This window comes from Perognathus longimembris, chromosome 28 (assembly GCF_023159225.1).
Source record: "Perognathus longimembris pacificus isolate PPM17 chromosome 28, ASM2315922v1, whole genome shotgun sequence".
NCBI lineage: Eukaryota > Metazoa > Chordata > Mammalia > Rodentia > Heteromyidae > Perognathus > Perognathus longimembris.
In genome coordinates this window covers 39547404-39563771 of record NC_063188.1, presented here as the reverse complement: position 1 = coordinate 39563771, position 16368 = coordinate 39547404, and the positions used below count along the sequence as shown (strand labels likewise).

General features: G+C 36.4%; 1 protein-coding gene across 3 annotated transcripts in view; it reads right to left on the bottom strand.

Moving 5' to 3' along the window:
* Pcdh19 (protocadherin 19) overlaps window positions 1–16368 on the bottom strand; it is a 113321-nt gene that overhangs the window by 30996 nt on the left and 65957 nt on the right. For 2 of the 3 annotated variants that reach the window (XM_048336407.1, XM_048336408.1), the window contains one exon: window positions 15214–15386. In XM_048336407.1, the coding sequence (XP_048192364.1) occupies window positions 15214–15386 (173 nt within the window). The remainder of the gene's footprint in view (window positions 1–15213; window positions 15387–16368) is intronic. The other variant, XM_048336406.1, reaches the window with a different exon arrangement.

Below are 16368 nucleotides of genomic sequence, written 5' to 3'. Positions count from 1 at the left end.
ATAGCCTAGTGGCAAGAGTGCCTGCCTCGGATACACGAGGCCCTAGGTTCGATTCCCCAGCACCACATATACAGAAAAAAAAAACGGCCAGAAGCGGCGCTGTGACTCAAGTGGCGGAGAGCTAGCCTTGAGCGGGAAGAAGCCAGGGACAGTGCTCAGGCCCTGGGTCCAAGGCCCAGGACTGGCCAAAAAAAAAAAATGTTTTAAGGACTATATTTTCACTATTTTTCATCGGATTTGGATTCTTAGAAGGCAAAAGTTACATACTTCTAATTACATTGATTGTGGAATGCTATCTTCAAACAATGAAAGAAATTGTAATTTCACAATGAATCTGACTTTTTTCTAAAACATTGTGCTTATCTTTGTGCTCTGAATTCCTTTTCATATCTCTAATTGCACATTTTTTATTGGCCTCTGTCTTTCCCTCTCTTCTTTCCATTTGGATGTTTACAAACACAAAGATGTCACAGTTCTTTCCCAAGACCAAATATTTTATGCCACAAAAACATAGCATGTCAGTTCAATTAACTATCCTATAACCAGTGAAGGTGAGCCACCTAATGTGTATTTATACAAGGCACAAAGTTCTAAAGCAAGGCAGGGGTAAAAAAAATCCATTTATCCAATGTGTATTCGAGTGTCTCTCTCCTGGGATTTATATAGAGAACATTTTGCAAGGGGCTGTGGCTGAGATTTTCTTTTTGAGTCATTAATACATTCAGTTTTTTCACCACAAAAGAGACAAAAATCCAAAGGCACACAAATTCCCATCATTTTTTCAGATGGCAGTGTCCCCATGGACCTTCCTTGATCTCATTCATATGGCAAAGAGATGAAACCTTTCAGGTAGGAGCTGGGCATTTTTCAGTCTGTTGTTAGGGAAAAAAAGGAATAGAGGATATCCCTCACAGGGTGACTTTTAACAGAAAAACTAGAACCGAACAGTACCATTTTCTTATTTGTTTTTCATGAAAGCCTAAGCATGAGGTGGGAACAACAACATCAAAAGAATCAAGTGATGTCTTCCACCCATTATCCATTTAAGAGCAATGAGACAAGGCAGGGAGAACAGCCAAGAGCTATACACGCTCTGCGACTTGGGGTGTGCATTTCATGATATGGGGAAAGCAAAATAGAGTCAACATTATCAGAAAAGAACCAGAACTTTTCTGGCCTCGTAAGTGCTTAAGAATATGTGCATTTTACTAGTTAGAGGACTATAATCCACTCATCAAACTCTTGCAGACATCCTATGACTTCTCAAACCAGAATCTCGGCTGATTCAAATAATTGTATTTCATAGTGAAGGCAACTTTCTAAGAAACATCTCACAATGAATAAATCAAATGAAAATTATTCCTATGTTCCTCTAGATATTGATAGCACTGGGAAAACTTACACTGTTGCTTGGCATGCCCTTTCTGTAAATTACTTCCAAATCTCCACCAAATTTCAAACTTGGAAACAATCCGATAGTAACCATCTGCAACTTAGAACTTAGTATTAATCTGCATAAATCCATTGCTTTTCCTCATGAGATGCTGGGAGTATGAACTATGAAATTTCTCATTCACTGTTAATGGGATCAGATGACCACAGCAGATGAGTGGAGTTTGAGTGGTGGGGACACTGAAACCATTCAAATTATATGCATCACTAACTCCATCTACTTTCTGTTTTGAACACTTACTATGTACCAGGAAATTTGCCTGGGTCATCTCACAACCACCTTGACATTTGTAAATGAGAAAATAGAGTTAAAAAAAATAAGCAATTTTACTGAAGTCAATAGTCATGCAATGATAAAAGTGAAGATGGAACTTAAATTTGTCAATTTCCAAGTTTCTATTCTTGGCCACTATGGTGTTCTGCTTGCCTTTGGGTTTACAGGAACACTATCAATGCCAAGTCCTGAATATAATATTTTAATGTAAAAATATTTGTACTGACTCATTAGGATTGGTTCATATTAGTTGGAGCCCACTCCAATGAAAAGCAAAACTCTTTGGTATTACTATGAAGATTAGCAACAAAGTATATATTAAAGCAAGTTTGAATTATACCCCTGGGTTCCTGCCAATCTTAGCTTTAACCATAAATATTTTTATTTTACATCATTCATCTAATTACTTTTTCCTAATTTTGTGAACACTTCTCAATCTGCTAAGATTCTGAAATGAGTCCTCAGTTTAAATAGCGGCCATTCATTTTTGTTCATATTTTTCCAAATTATATACTTGTTTCCAAATTTGTGTTGCTGGAAGGGATAAACACTATATAACATATATTCCCTATCACAATGATTTCAGGTACTTTTCAAGACTTTAAATATTCTATATAGATAAAAGTATAAAGCTAAGATACTGAAGGATTTTTAGTAATGTTACAAGTAGAAAAATAGGTTCTGTGCCTGAATTTCTCACAGTTATTTTAAGCTCTAAAGGATCCTATATGATTAATAATACATCTCTGGAAGATACATCCCTTTCTAAATCAAACACTGTCTAACTTTACAAATCTCATTTAATAGACAGCCAATACTTCATCTAGAGATTCTATCCTCTATGACCATGGAAATAATTTGTTTTAGGTGATTTTTATTTCAAATAAATAAAAAAGAAGTAAGGAACAAGAAGTGCTATAGACAGATTAACAAAAAGGACAGACTGAACACATGGATCCAAGATGCTTCAAACATGTATCATCCTCTTTGTTTAATGACACACCTCGACGTGCTTGAAAGATCAAAGAGGGAGTGGGATGAGAATGAGAAGCAGTCAAGAATGCTGCTCCTCTATCTTCATCATGCAAATGATAGTAGTTTGAATGTTGGGTGGGCCTATTTGATAAGCTATCATTTTTAGCTAAACAGCTCTAGACTTAGGAAACATTTCCTCCTCCCAAGTGTACCATACTCATTCCTCAGCTCATCATCCCATGGAAAGGAAGCAAAACACACCTCTACCCGTCTGAAGCAATCAAGAGGAATTTAGTCCTGAAGGCAAATAAGCAGTTGGCAGGCAGGGCTGCAACTCTAGCTGAGAAATGGATACCATCAAAACATCAATACACAAAGTTGCACCCACTCCAGTACCACCAGAATCTGGAGAACATTCTACATCTTACCAAAAGTGGCTTTAAAGTAACTTTTCTGGCACTTTAATTGCCAGAACATTTCAGATTAATCACCTAAACTTTACTTAAATAACAAGTCAGTTATTTTTCATCAAGAAGGAAAACACTATATTAACAAAAGCCTTAAAATGAACTGTGTTTCTTTGCAAATTATATTTTAAACCAGAGGTACAGAGCAAATATTTTATGGATTTCTAATGAGCATCACAAAGGCAATACCAAAAGGCTTTAATAAGAGATTGATAGTTTGGAATAGTGGTGTCCTGGTGTCAGTTCCAACAGCTCAGTCTGTTTGCACTAATTAGCTACATAGATTATCAGCTGAATTCAGGAGGTGCTAAGGTAGCAGAAGGATGGTATGAGTCCATATATCCTCCCTTCAGCTAACTAGGGACGAACAGTAAGGTAATGTTTTCTACAACGAAAAATGAAGGTTTGGGTTAGTTCCAGGTTTTTCTTTGCAGTTCTTGCTTTTAATGTACTATGTGAAGTTTTTTCTTTCGCTTTTTTCCCCCTATGTTTTATCCCCTGATGTCATTATATTTGCTGCTGGTGCCCTGGATTTTGGTATGTTTCTCTGAATTAGGGGTGGGAAGGGGAACAACAAAATGGTGAGACAAAGGACAAAGGGCAAACCAATGCAACATCGATACTCACAAGACAATATGTCAGAAATGAACTTTACAACTTCAGGGAGAAAGTGGGAGAAAAACGAAGGAGGGAGTAACAAATTTGACAAGAAATTCCTTACTGCCTTACTTATGTAACTGTAACCCCTCTGTACATCACCTTGATAATAAAATTTAAAAAAATGAAAGTTTGTACTAATGTGATGGGAAAATACAAATAGGGTGAGTGAGGGTGAATACACTCAAAATACTTTGTGTATATGTCTGAAAATGGAACTATGAAGCCTGTTAAGAGTGGTTCAGGAACAAAAAGGGAAGAATGATAAAGGGCGATAGAGGGAGTGAGTGTGATCAAGGTATACTGTATGCATATATGAATGCTTCAAAATGAACCCTCCCCACTGTGTAGCTAACTGATGCTAATAAAACATACGTGGAAGGTTTTCTTTGCCTTCCATTTCAGCTGACATCAATCAAGTCTGAAAGTGGTGAAGCTCAGAAAGGCATAACAAACCCTTCTAGACTGACAGTTGGCACAGGAAAAAAAGCCTGCTTTAAATCTTTAAAACTCCCTTTGTGAGCTGGGTGCCACTGGCTCATGTCTGCAATCATAGAAGCCAGCCCAGAAGGAAACTCTGTGAGACTCTTATCTCCACTTGCAAGATAATATGTTGTAAACTAAGTGTACAACTTCTGGGTAGGGGGATTGGGGAAGGTGGGAGAAAAACGAGGGAGGAGGTATCAAGTTTGATAAGAAATGTACTCACTACCTTATGCATGTAAATGTAACCCCTCTGTACATCATCTTGAAAATAAAATTAAAAATTTTTTAAAATCATAAGTGGTGTGGTGGGTCTAGTGGTAGAGCTCATGCCTTGAGCAAAAGAAGCTTAGGGACAGCTCCCAGGCCCAGAGTTCAAGATCGAGGAACAGCACAAAAAAAGAAAACAAAGAAAGCCTCCCTTTGTGCACAGACAGTATATTTCTAAATTTTCATTTCACCACTAAGAAAATTCGCCCAATATGCAAAAACTCATACTTAATAAAGAACTCAACATTTCTAAAATGTACAGTTTGATAGGCATTGAATTGAGCAATAGAATTTGCACTTTGGGCTTTACTCTGGACTTTGCCCTTAATTCATGTCTTGACATTAATAAAATTTTTAAGCTTTATTTGCATCAGTTTCTCTTCCAGAAAAAAAAGAGATAGATGTGTATATGCAGCATTGTCTATTGTATATTGTAAAAGGACTTAATTTCTAGCTAGTGATGGTAATAAAAACCTCCCAACTTTAATAAAATGGTCTATTTTTGCATATGAATAGTTCAGCTTCTGCATCTTTGCTTTAGTTTATCAACAGTTCAACCTGACTTACAAGCTGGAGGCATTTTTGTTTCAATAAGCTGATTTTTAAATTAAATTAAAATCAAAACCATTCTTTTGGTTCATCTCCCAGATTAGAGCAACTGACAGCCTCGTTAATGATTAAAAACAGCAGGTGGCTGTGCCTTGGAACAGTTTGACCAGTCTAAATATCTTGGAACCTACATCATTCCTTGTTTCCCTCTTGTCTATGTGCTAACAGGAAAAGATCCTGTTGTTCCCACAGGTTGGAAAGCCTATATAAAATGAAAGAAGAAAGAAGAATGCAAGTTAACCAACATGTATTAAAAGAAGAGAGTATATGCACTTTAGTATATGGAGTGGTCCCTGAGAAGTTGGAAAATACGTGTATGGAACTGAACTTGAGTTTGCAAAACCATTCCTGCTGCCTTAAATATAATCAATTAGGGCTACCAAATTTTCCCAGGTGATTAGAGAAGTGCATACTTGAAGATTTCTACTTAAAAAGAAACACTAGAAATTATGATTTTGGTCAAACCAGATTAGTTACACTCAAAATCTGGACACAAGACAACAGACCAAAATTTGAAATGAATCTAGATGTTAGCCAACTGTGGTAGGATGATTTTGACTTCTAACTTCATCCAGGTTAAAATTTTTCCTGTTAAATTACAAGATTATTTTTTTTGTTTTTTTTTCTTCTTTCAAATGTTTATTATCAAACTGATGTACAGATAGGTTACATTTTCATACGTTAGGCATTGGATACATTTCTTGTACTGTTTGTTACCTTGTCCCTCATCCCCCCCTCCCTCCTCCCCCTTTCCCTTCCCCCCTCCCGGAGGTGTTCAGTTCACTTACACCAAACAGTTTTGCAAGTATTGCTTTTGTAGTTGTTTCTCTTTTTTACCCTGTGTCTCTCAAATTTGGTATTCCCTTTGAATTTCCTACTTCCAATACCAGTAAACACGGTTTCCAATATACTCAGATAAGATTACAGAGATAGTGTAGGTACAACCACAGGAAGGTGATACAAGAACATCACCAAAAATAGAAGCTACAGATACACATGGGACATTGAAAGTAGTTACAACTGTGATATAACAATTGTTTCCATAACATGGAGTTCATTTCACTTAGCATCATCTTATGTGTTCATAAGTATATAGCTATTGGGCCTTGTGATGCTTTGCTATTACCTGCCTAAACCTAGGTGTACTAATTATTCCCAATAAGGGAGACCATAGAGTCCATGTTTCTTTGGGTCTGGCTCACTTCACTTAGTATAACTTTTTCCAAGTCCTTCCATTTCCTTACAAATGGGACAATGTCATTCTTTCTGATAGAGGCATAAAATTCCATTGTGTATATGTACCACATTTTCTTGATCCATTCGTCTACTGAGGGGCATCTGGGTTGGTTCCAGATTCTCGCTATGACAAATTGTGCTGCGATGAACATTGTTGTGCTGGTGGCATTACTGTGATTTTGTTTGTGGTCTTTTGGATAGATACCCAAAAGTGGGGCTTCTGGCTCATAGGGGAGTTCTATATTTAGCCTTCTGAGGAATCTCCATACTGCTTGCCAGAGTGGCTGAACCAGTTTACATTCCCACCAACAATGAAGTAGGGTTCCCTTTTGGCCACATCCCCTCCAACAATTGTTATTATTAGTTTTCTTGATATATGACATTCTTGCTGGGGTGAGATGGAATCTCAATGTTGTTTTGATTTGCATTTCCTTTATGGCCAGTGATGTAGAGCATTTTTTCATATGTCTCTTGGCCATTCTCATTTCCTCATCAGAGAAGTTTCTTTGTAAGTCTTTAGCCCACTTGATGAGGGGGCTATTGGTTCTTTGCGGTTTTGTTTCGGAAGAAGGTAATTTTTTAGTTCTGCATATATTTTAGAGATGAGGCCTTTGTCTGTTGAATGTCCGGTAAAGATCTTCTCCCAGTCTGTGGGCGAGCTATGTCCTTTGCGGTGCAGAATCTCTGCAGATTGATGCAGTCCCATTTGTCCAATCTTTCTTTGATTTGTAGCCTTTCTGGGTCTTAAAGAAGCTCATTAGCCAAGAATGCGGACATTAAGTTAAAAGAAACCAACCTTACAGTAAAACAATATTGTTTATTATTTCCTCTTAGCAGCTGTGCATGTTTTTGTTGTGTACACCATTGTAAAGGATAACAAAATAGAAACATTATTACCAGGACTCCTAAAAGACTGTTTGCTGAGAGGCCTCCGTAGTATAATAGTCTCAAAGTCACAAACAGTTCATTCTCTGACAAACTTCATTCCTTTCACATCACCTCTGCCACACACCATCTTGCAAATATCTTCAGCCACACCATAGATTTTGTCCTATATAGTTCTAAATAAAGCCCACTGTTCACCACAAAACTTAAAATCCTAGAATGCCCTTTTAGCTTTGTCAACTATTCACACGTGTCTATCACCAAAGAATTTTCTCCAAACAACTCTAGAAACTACCTCATTGATAATCTCTTTACCACTTACTCTGAGGAACTATTCTGCATCTTCTTTACCTGGCAGAATATTTGGTTTATGGGATTCCATTCTGTTTTGCTCAGCTACCTTGACATTTTTTTGTTTTATATTGTATTATTTACTTGTTAGTTTGTGACTTATTTTCTGTGTGTGTGTTTTTTTCTGGTACCAGAGTTTGAACTCAAAATGTCACACTGACTTATTTGCTTGCTCCACTGGTGCTCTACCACTTGATCCATGCCTCAATTACTGCTTTTTTCTTAGTTGTTTTAGAAATAAGGTCTTGAAGACACTTTTGGTTTGGGCTGACCTTGAAACATAACCTTCCATATCTCAGCCTCTTGAGTGCTAGGATTACAATCATGAGCCACCAGCAATGGACCCCTCCTAAGTTTCAAAGGGCTATCTAATATCACTGAGACCTTTTAAAACATTTGCAGAAGAACCTGTGTGTAAGGCCATATAAAACATCTTTCTTAATGACCAAAAATGCCATATCAAACTTCTTTCATCTAGGGTTTGATGGGGTTTTTCCAAGCTGGAATTTTATTGGGGAAAAGTCTTATAGCAAGAGAAAGTGAAAAGATTCCCTGTGAAAAAGCCACATTTCCAAAATAGATGTATCAATTAAGTTTTTCCTGGCCCAAAATGTACTGGCAATGAGCAATCTGATGAAGACAAAGATTAAAAATACCTGAGGCAAAGCCTGACCCTACATGACAGAAAGAATCTATGCTAAAAGAGAAACATCATCTCACAAATATTTTGGCCACACAATTTCAAATGACATATACTTTTAATATTCTTCAAATTGCTTCTTAAAACTGTGACTGGACTTAGTGTCCCATATTTCATAATAAAAAAGAAGGAAAATAATCAGAAAAATACTCTAAATATTTAAATACCATTTTTAAATTAAACTCCATGCTGATGAAGTTTATTTATAGTTCTTAACCATCTAATTGTAGGACAGAAATAATATTTCATAGAAAGAAAACCCCACTGAAGATAATGATTTTGCTTTTTCAATGAAGTTTTTGAATTTGTGAAGCAATCCCTATAAATTGATCCCATGAAACAACTTGATTCCTTGTTTCTTCTATGTTTTATGACATATAAAACAACTGGAAGCTGGGCACTGAGGGCTCATGCCTGTAATCCTAGCTACTCAGGAGGCTGAGATCTGAGGATTGCGGTTCAAATCCAGCCTGGGCAGGAAAGTTCTTGGGACTCATGTCCAATTAACCACCAGAAAACTGGAAGTTGTACTTTGGCTCAAAGTAATAGAGCACTAGCTTTGAGCAAGAGTGTAGAAACAGCAGCTAGTCCCTGAATCCAAGCCCCAGGACTGGAAAAAAAAAACCTGGAAAATACTCACCTAGAAAATCCCAAAAGGAGCATAATTTTATCTATCCATACCATGTTAGGTGCTGGCTTCCACTACTCTTTCAATAGGATGCTATTATACCAAAGTGCCCTTTTAAGAACATTTTTCTGTTCAGCTCAAATAGTCTTAATTAATTTCTTTACTGATTCTATGTAGTCTATTCCATGCTGAACTGTTTTGCTATTGGATAGCAAACTGCTACAGAATGAACTTCTTAATTGTGCAGTGTGTGCTCCCTTTATATAGCCTCCATCCTCCAATGATTTCTAAATGCTTAGTAACATAGAAATTCTTAGTGTAAACTAGTCAAGAAAGCCTGTGGAATTTATTCTCTTAGTGAATAATCAATCTCTTATCACAGTAATGATTAGGAACAGTAAGTTTTGAAATGACCTTAAGAATGACAAAACTTAAAAGTTCTAAGTGGATCAGAAAAATGGGGAGGGGGGTGTGGGTGGAATTTCTATCTGAAAGAAGATAGACAGAAGCTATTATTCCTAATGTCCTGTATAGAGAAAAGGCCCATACCAACATAATGCTAGTGAATAAGTGATAAGAGCATGAACGTTTCCATTAGTTAAGAGCAACTTTTTATTTAAGCAACTATCTTGTCAATAAAATGTGAATAATGCTTTGGGATGAATCTAATTATCTGGTGCAGTAATGTGTATGAAATAAACAAAAGAAAAGCTCCACCTATCACCTCTCTTGCTACCTACTAAGCTATTGTTGGAACAGAAGAAATGATAAAAGTTTCTCAGCATCAGAGAAAAGGAGATTAGGCATTGAGTGCCTCTAAACCAGCCTGCTTACTAGGCACCTCAGAGCACATACATTAGGAAAACACAGTTTATAAATATGCTGTACCAATTAGAACATCATGGAAGAATTTTATGCTATTTTCATTGAAAATAAGATTGTGATAAGAATACTTTCTTTTTTTTCTTTAATGGAATAATATTAACTAGAATTTTATGTGATTTTTTAAAATTAGAAACAATTAGTCATTTTATCACTTAAGTGACCTTATTCATCTCAACAAAACTAGGTTAAACCGAAGTAAAAAGACTGACAACTTTCACAGCCAATAAATAGCCAACACAATAGCCAACACATTCAATTTCTAGAGTAAGACAGATAGTAGGCTCTCAAGAAATATTTTTGCCTGATATTAGAATGATGGAATACCTGAGGCACAATGAAAGATGCTCAAGTCACATAATAGAAGCATTTCATATTGTTTCCTAGGCTCATCTAATTAAACACTTCACTAGATACATTTTCAATAGGATGAAGACATTATAAAAGATTCTATATGAGAAAAACTAAGGAAGAAATAACCATATGAATTACAAAACAGTATATCCAGACTCAAAGATGCTAATTCAGGTCCAAGGGGATCTAATCAACCTCTTTGTTGAAGTAAAGATAAAAGTTTTTGACAGAAAATGTTATTCTGATAAAATGGAATTTTCGATTACTCTATGAACATCTGGCCCATGCTACCATTTCTGGAGCCCAGAAGCACATTGCTTTGTAATGTCACAAAATATTCTCCATCGAGAACTCTCTGTTTTGCCAAGAGATTAATTGAAATGAGTGTTTGAAAATTTAGTGAGGTGAGAGGTGAGTTAGGGGGATAAGTATGAAGATAAAGAAAAGATGTTCAGTCCCTGAATCAGAATTTCATTAAAAGCCAAGAGAAAAATGAAATTACACATTGTGGGTAAAGTGTTGAAAGTGTAAACATCTTAATACACTGTGGGTGACACTCCACTATGTGTAGAGTGCAGACTGTAAAACATTTTCATGGCTAATTTATAAAACAGTTACACTAGTTACAGATAGAGGTCTTCAAATCCCAGGTTTTACACAGAAAATGTATTGAATGAGACTTAGGTAATGAATCTAGTAAGTAAACAAATCTGGTAAAATGCAGAAGCACCTACACTTCCAGAAATAAAGCAGTGATTATATCGTATTTGGATGCATTTGGATTACTGCAGATTTCTGTACATTGCTTCCATTTGGTATCAATTAGCATGGGAGGAAAACCAATTCAGTGTTGTTGTGAACTCCAAATTGGGTGCATATTAGAGTAATCAGAATCATTTTTACAGCATATGAATTTACAATCAATAATTAAAATCACAAGGGAAGAGAGACATGTATCTGAAAAGAGAGAAAGGGATCTGAAAAAACATAGTTGGGCTTGGTAAAGTATATGAGTTCTAGGATAAGATCTTCATAAATAAATCCCAAATTCATGTTAAGATTATATACTTCAGTGAGCATAATGGGATAATTATGTTACCACAAATGGTTATAGAAAGAATTGAGGAAAAGCCATAAGCCTATTAACTCAACCAAGATATCCCACATAGAAAGAACTCCAAACCTAGTAACAACCCCAATTCTGCAACAAACCTATGAGCTTCTGGCAGCTCTCAACAATGTCAATGCCTCTTTTTGGAGATTGTCAGACAAAGCAATAGTCTCAGTCCCAACCAGGAGTGGTAAAATTAGCAAATAGATTCATGAATGGAAGGCATTGGTTAAGAGATTTGATTGTGGATCCAAGCACTTAATCACTAAAGGAACCAAATCAGATGATAAACAGGCCAAAAAATGGCAAAACTCAACTTGTTCCCATGACTCTTTAAGAGCTATTGAGAGATAGCATCATAAACAGTACATGTGTCGGGAAAAAGCACAGGTTCAAGAATTCTCCATTATCTTCTTTTCTGAGATCTCAAGGCAAAAGTCGCAATGCAGGGAACAAACTGAGACTTAATAATTCATGGGCATGACGGATGACAACTAATTTGTAAATCAGTCAGGAGGAAACCAGGAAATTTGGCTCAGCCAGTTCATCTACCTACTGACCTGGTTTTAGCCTCATTAGCAGAGATAGTAAGATTGATAATAATCCAGAAAGTGGAGATTCCTGTAATTCCCTCTCCACCTTGACCCAGCTGAAGGGTAAACAAAACTCAAATTTGCCAGGAATTGAACACATGACTTTTGCCACTTGAGTTCAAAGATTTTTTTAACATATTCTCTGTCCCCTAAATAAGAAAAGGATTCTGGATTTGCATATATAGGGAAGTTCATAGACAAGCAAGCTTGAAAATTAAGATATTTGGGCTCCTACTCAAGTAAGGAAGCATCCTTGTCATGCAAACTAAGAATTATTGTGTTATAGTAAAGTTTAAATACAAACCCTGAAGAAACTGGCAGTGTGTAGAAGCAAACAGGCCCAGGTGTCTATCATAAAGGAAGGAACAAAGACAGTTTGTACCCTTTTCTCAAACATTGGAACATCTGTTTAATCAGATCATTTTTAACAGATAATTAAACAAACTCTTTCCAAGAAAAAAAAGAATGAATATATCTTTATTTTGAAAATCCTATCATTCATTAACAATTGTGTATTCAAACATGTGCAAAGAAAGATACACTACTAAATTCAAACTAGAACATTATAGCGAGAGCCCCAGACAAAAAATCCAGGATGAACTAAACCTCCAGTACAATAGTGTAAGGTACATTCTTTTGCATGTATTTGCCTTCCATTGAAGTTATTCTTACAGAAACAAAAGAAATATCAGAATCAAAGATTAACCTGAGACGTTCAAGATCAGACATCCACGGTGAATTCACCCACTGAAAGCTTTTTAACCACTGTACCTTATGATAAATTGAGATACACTTATTGTGGGAATGCAGGTTTCAGATAGTAAGTGCTATAATATGCTAATTGTCGGAATAGTTGCTATGTTTTTGAGGTAGTGATCATCAACCCAAGTTAACTGATGATACAATCTCTGTGGAAATCTTGGAATTGATTTGGACACATAATTAAGTCTCATTATATAAAGCTTCTGAAGTAATGGGACATTACAACGTAGAGACTAAGATGTAAACAAGACCTGAATTTCCTTTGTACATAAAATTTAGTCACTCACTCAAGTTGAAAAAGACCAACCCAAGGGATGACTCAAGGTATAGCCACTGCTAAAATGGAAAATTAAACACTGCATTCGCCCACCCTTTCTGTCTCCACTTGTCTGACCTATCTTAATCTCTCCCCTCCCCAAAACACATATGAGCTTCTTTATATTCATTTTGTTAAACTAAGAGTTAGTTGTTCAAAGGAGTTACTTATCTCAAACCTCCTCTTTGTATATTATACTTTAGACAATATGTTTATATATTATATGCATATGACCCTATGTATATTTTGTATATTTTCTGTACACATGGGAAAAATAGAACTAGGTAATTTGAGCAGATGAGTGGGATTGGGAGATATGAGGGAGAACAATGGAAGGGGTTAACATTGACATAGATTCATTGTGCTCATAAACTGATAGGTTGAACTGAAATCCCTTTGTACAACTACGCTCCTGGTGTGTGTGTGTGTGTGTGTGTGTGTGTGTGTGTGTGTGTGTGTGTGTGTGTGAGACAGAGAGAGAGAGCGAGGTGAGACATGAGAGAAATATTGTCTTATATGCAAGAGAGTTATGGGATACTGTCACACATTCATTTTAGAATACTCATTATTATCCAATCTACACAGTGAATAATACATCCCATTTGTAAGAAACACTTAGAAAAATCTAGTTTCAGTCCACTGATATTGTTTCCCTAGAGAAATGTGACCAAAAAATGAAAACAGATGTTGTTTTAGCCACATATAAAGTGAGAATCAATTATGACTATTACATTTCCCGAAATCATTTCACTTTAGAAAACATCTAACTAAAACCTCTTCTGATATAAGTAAAAAACTGTTTCTCCGGGACATACTCCACTATTAAATGATACATACCAATCTGCATCCTGTGACACACTGCTAATCCTCTTAGAACTAAATTGCCTCTGTTTCAATTACATAAATGTTTTATTCTTTCATCCTGAGTAAGGTTTTCTAGAAAGTATATTATCTCTGCAGATGTCACCATTCGTCAATTAAGGAAGGCAGCAATACCCAATTGCTAGTGACTTCTCTATATTATAGTCTTTGACACTTTGGTCTGCTGGTAAGGGAATGGATTAGGTGGTTTAATAGAATCTACAGTGACTAATTTCTCTCCATGGAAAACATCTTGTTTTGTAAATCTGCATTTTTGATTCATTTACCAACCCCAAACAAAAGCATTTAATGATGTTTACAGTGACATGAAACAGCTGAAGACCAGCGCATAATCAACAGATTTTGTTTTCTCATCTTTAAGACATTTAGCAGTAGGGTTTCCAGCTGAGCGTGAGGCTAGCTTCTCTCAAGACATAGCCAAGCATTCTGAAGCTTCACTGAGTTTAAACACCAAATTGGATTCATACTTCATAATTGAAAAAGACAGGATGTTTGCATAGCATGTTTGCATCAGTAAAATATTGAAAATGACATTTATGCTCAAGACCATCTGAACATTCTGCTTTCACTGAACTCCACTAACGCTTTTGCCTACCATTTTTAAATCTAGTACTAAAGCATGTATGGCTGCGTTCACAAAGAATAGACTTTTCTTCATACCTGAGAACATCACTAATTTCTCAACATATGTTTTGAGTTGCCTTTCACATTAGAGGAGTGCTTTAAGTAACCCACATTTGCTTACTCTGGTCTCTCCTGTGACCAATGACACAGATTTATATGGTAGTTAGATGATTTTGGAATAGTACTCCTGTAGACAAAAACAGATGCTTACTTTTTGTCCTCAATAAAGCGTAAACAATCTGTGGTCAGAGGACACAGACTCTCTCTAGGTAAAGTTAACCATTTTGATAGGGAAATAAAACCATGCCACTGATCTCATTAGAACTGTGTTCTGTACAACTCAACTGATCATAAGAATTCATGCACTAAAGCAAAAAGAGGTATTTATTCCTGGTGAGGAGGCATCTGCTCATTACCTATGTGCTTGGTGCAGTTATTGTTGAAGAAAATAAATATAATTTGTATATGTAGTCTGCTTGTAAAATGCTCCAACAGTACACCATCCTAGAGGACCTAATCAAGGAAGGAGAGAGGAAGAATTTGGCTAGATGTAATAACATATCAATAACTGTAGCTGCTACTGAAGTGTGAGTTCAGTGGATATCTTGAGAACAGATTCATTCCAGTAAAGTGTGGTGTGCCTACAAACATTCATGGTGCTTTGGAGGCTATTGTTGCAACTTAATGTTAGCTATCCCTTACCATGGTCTGGCATCTGAGATCCCATGGAGGTCACACTGGTGTTCAGCACATCATTGACAGCAGTATCACAGTACAAGCTCCTCTGGACATCATGCTCACTGTCCGTCTGGTCACTCTCCTCATGTCCACTATCCTTCAGGCTGTTGCCTTCTAGGTCCTTGAAGGTAGAGCTGCTGGGTTGAAGAAAGATTGTTAATTTACAATTATGGTAGAACAGATTTTTTTAAACTTTCCTGAGCCAGGATGATGTCAGCTCTGTAATGCAGCCAAGAGTCTAGCTGAACTGTCCAACAGAGTGAAATAGGAAGAGAAATTCCTGTATGAATATAATGAAACTTAACATTGCAAAGAGGGCCCACTATCAGATGCTAATGTGGCTAATATATTCGTTGACTTATTTTCAATGCATTACTATAGATAGGTGGAATAAAATACAAATCTAAAACAGCCACCTATAAAGAATGTCAAAATTTTAGGCAGCATCTGTTTTATACAATCAAAGTAAAATAGTAATAGCTGATGTTTACTAAATACTATTCGTGAGTCACTGTTCTATGTTTATTAAGTCATCACAACTGTATAAGAGAGAAGTGCTACTAGTATTCCTATTATAGATGCAGTAACAGATACATAGAAGATAAACAACTTGCCAAGGGCATACTATATTACTAAGTCAGTGAAGTTATAGCAAAGCCACACTCTAGCAAATGTGCTGTTGTCCAAACAAGGTAGAGTGACATGTCTTGAACTGAGACAAGCCCCAGCTGACCTTCTGTGCCTCTACAAAGGGGAAGTTGGAGAGATGACACTAGTAGTTCTCTTGATCTGTTCAACCTTGAACATTCACTTGTGTGCCTCTCTAAGATTTTAATAAAAATACATTCAGAACATATAATGATGAGTTATGCTGTGGACACAAAGGAGACATTGTCACTCTTCACACCAAGCCAAGAGAAATCACAGCATTTTTTTGTTTGTTTGTTTTTTTGTTTCTTTGTTTTTGTCAGTCACAGGGCTTGATCTCTGGCCTTGGTGCTGTCCCTGAGCTCTTCAGCTCAAGGTTAGCACTCTACTACTTGAGCCACAGTACTATTTCCGCACAGCATATTTTGAACATATGACCTACCTAGATGTTGAAAGCTTGTTGACTTGAAT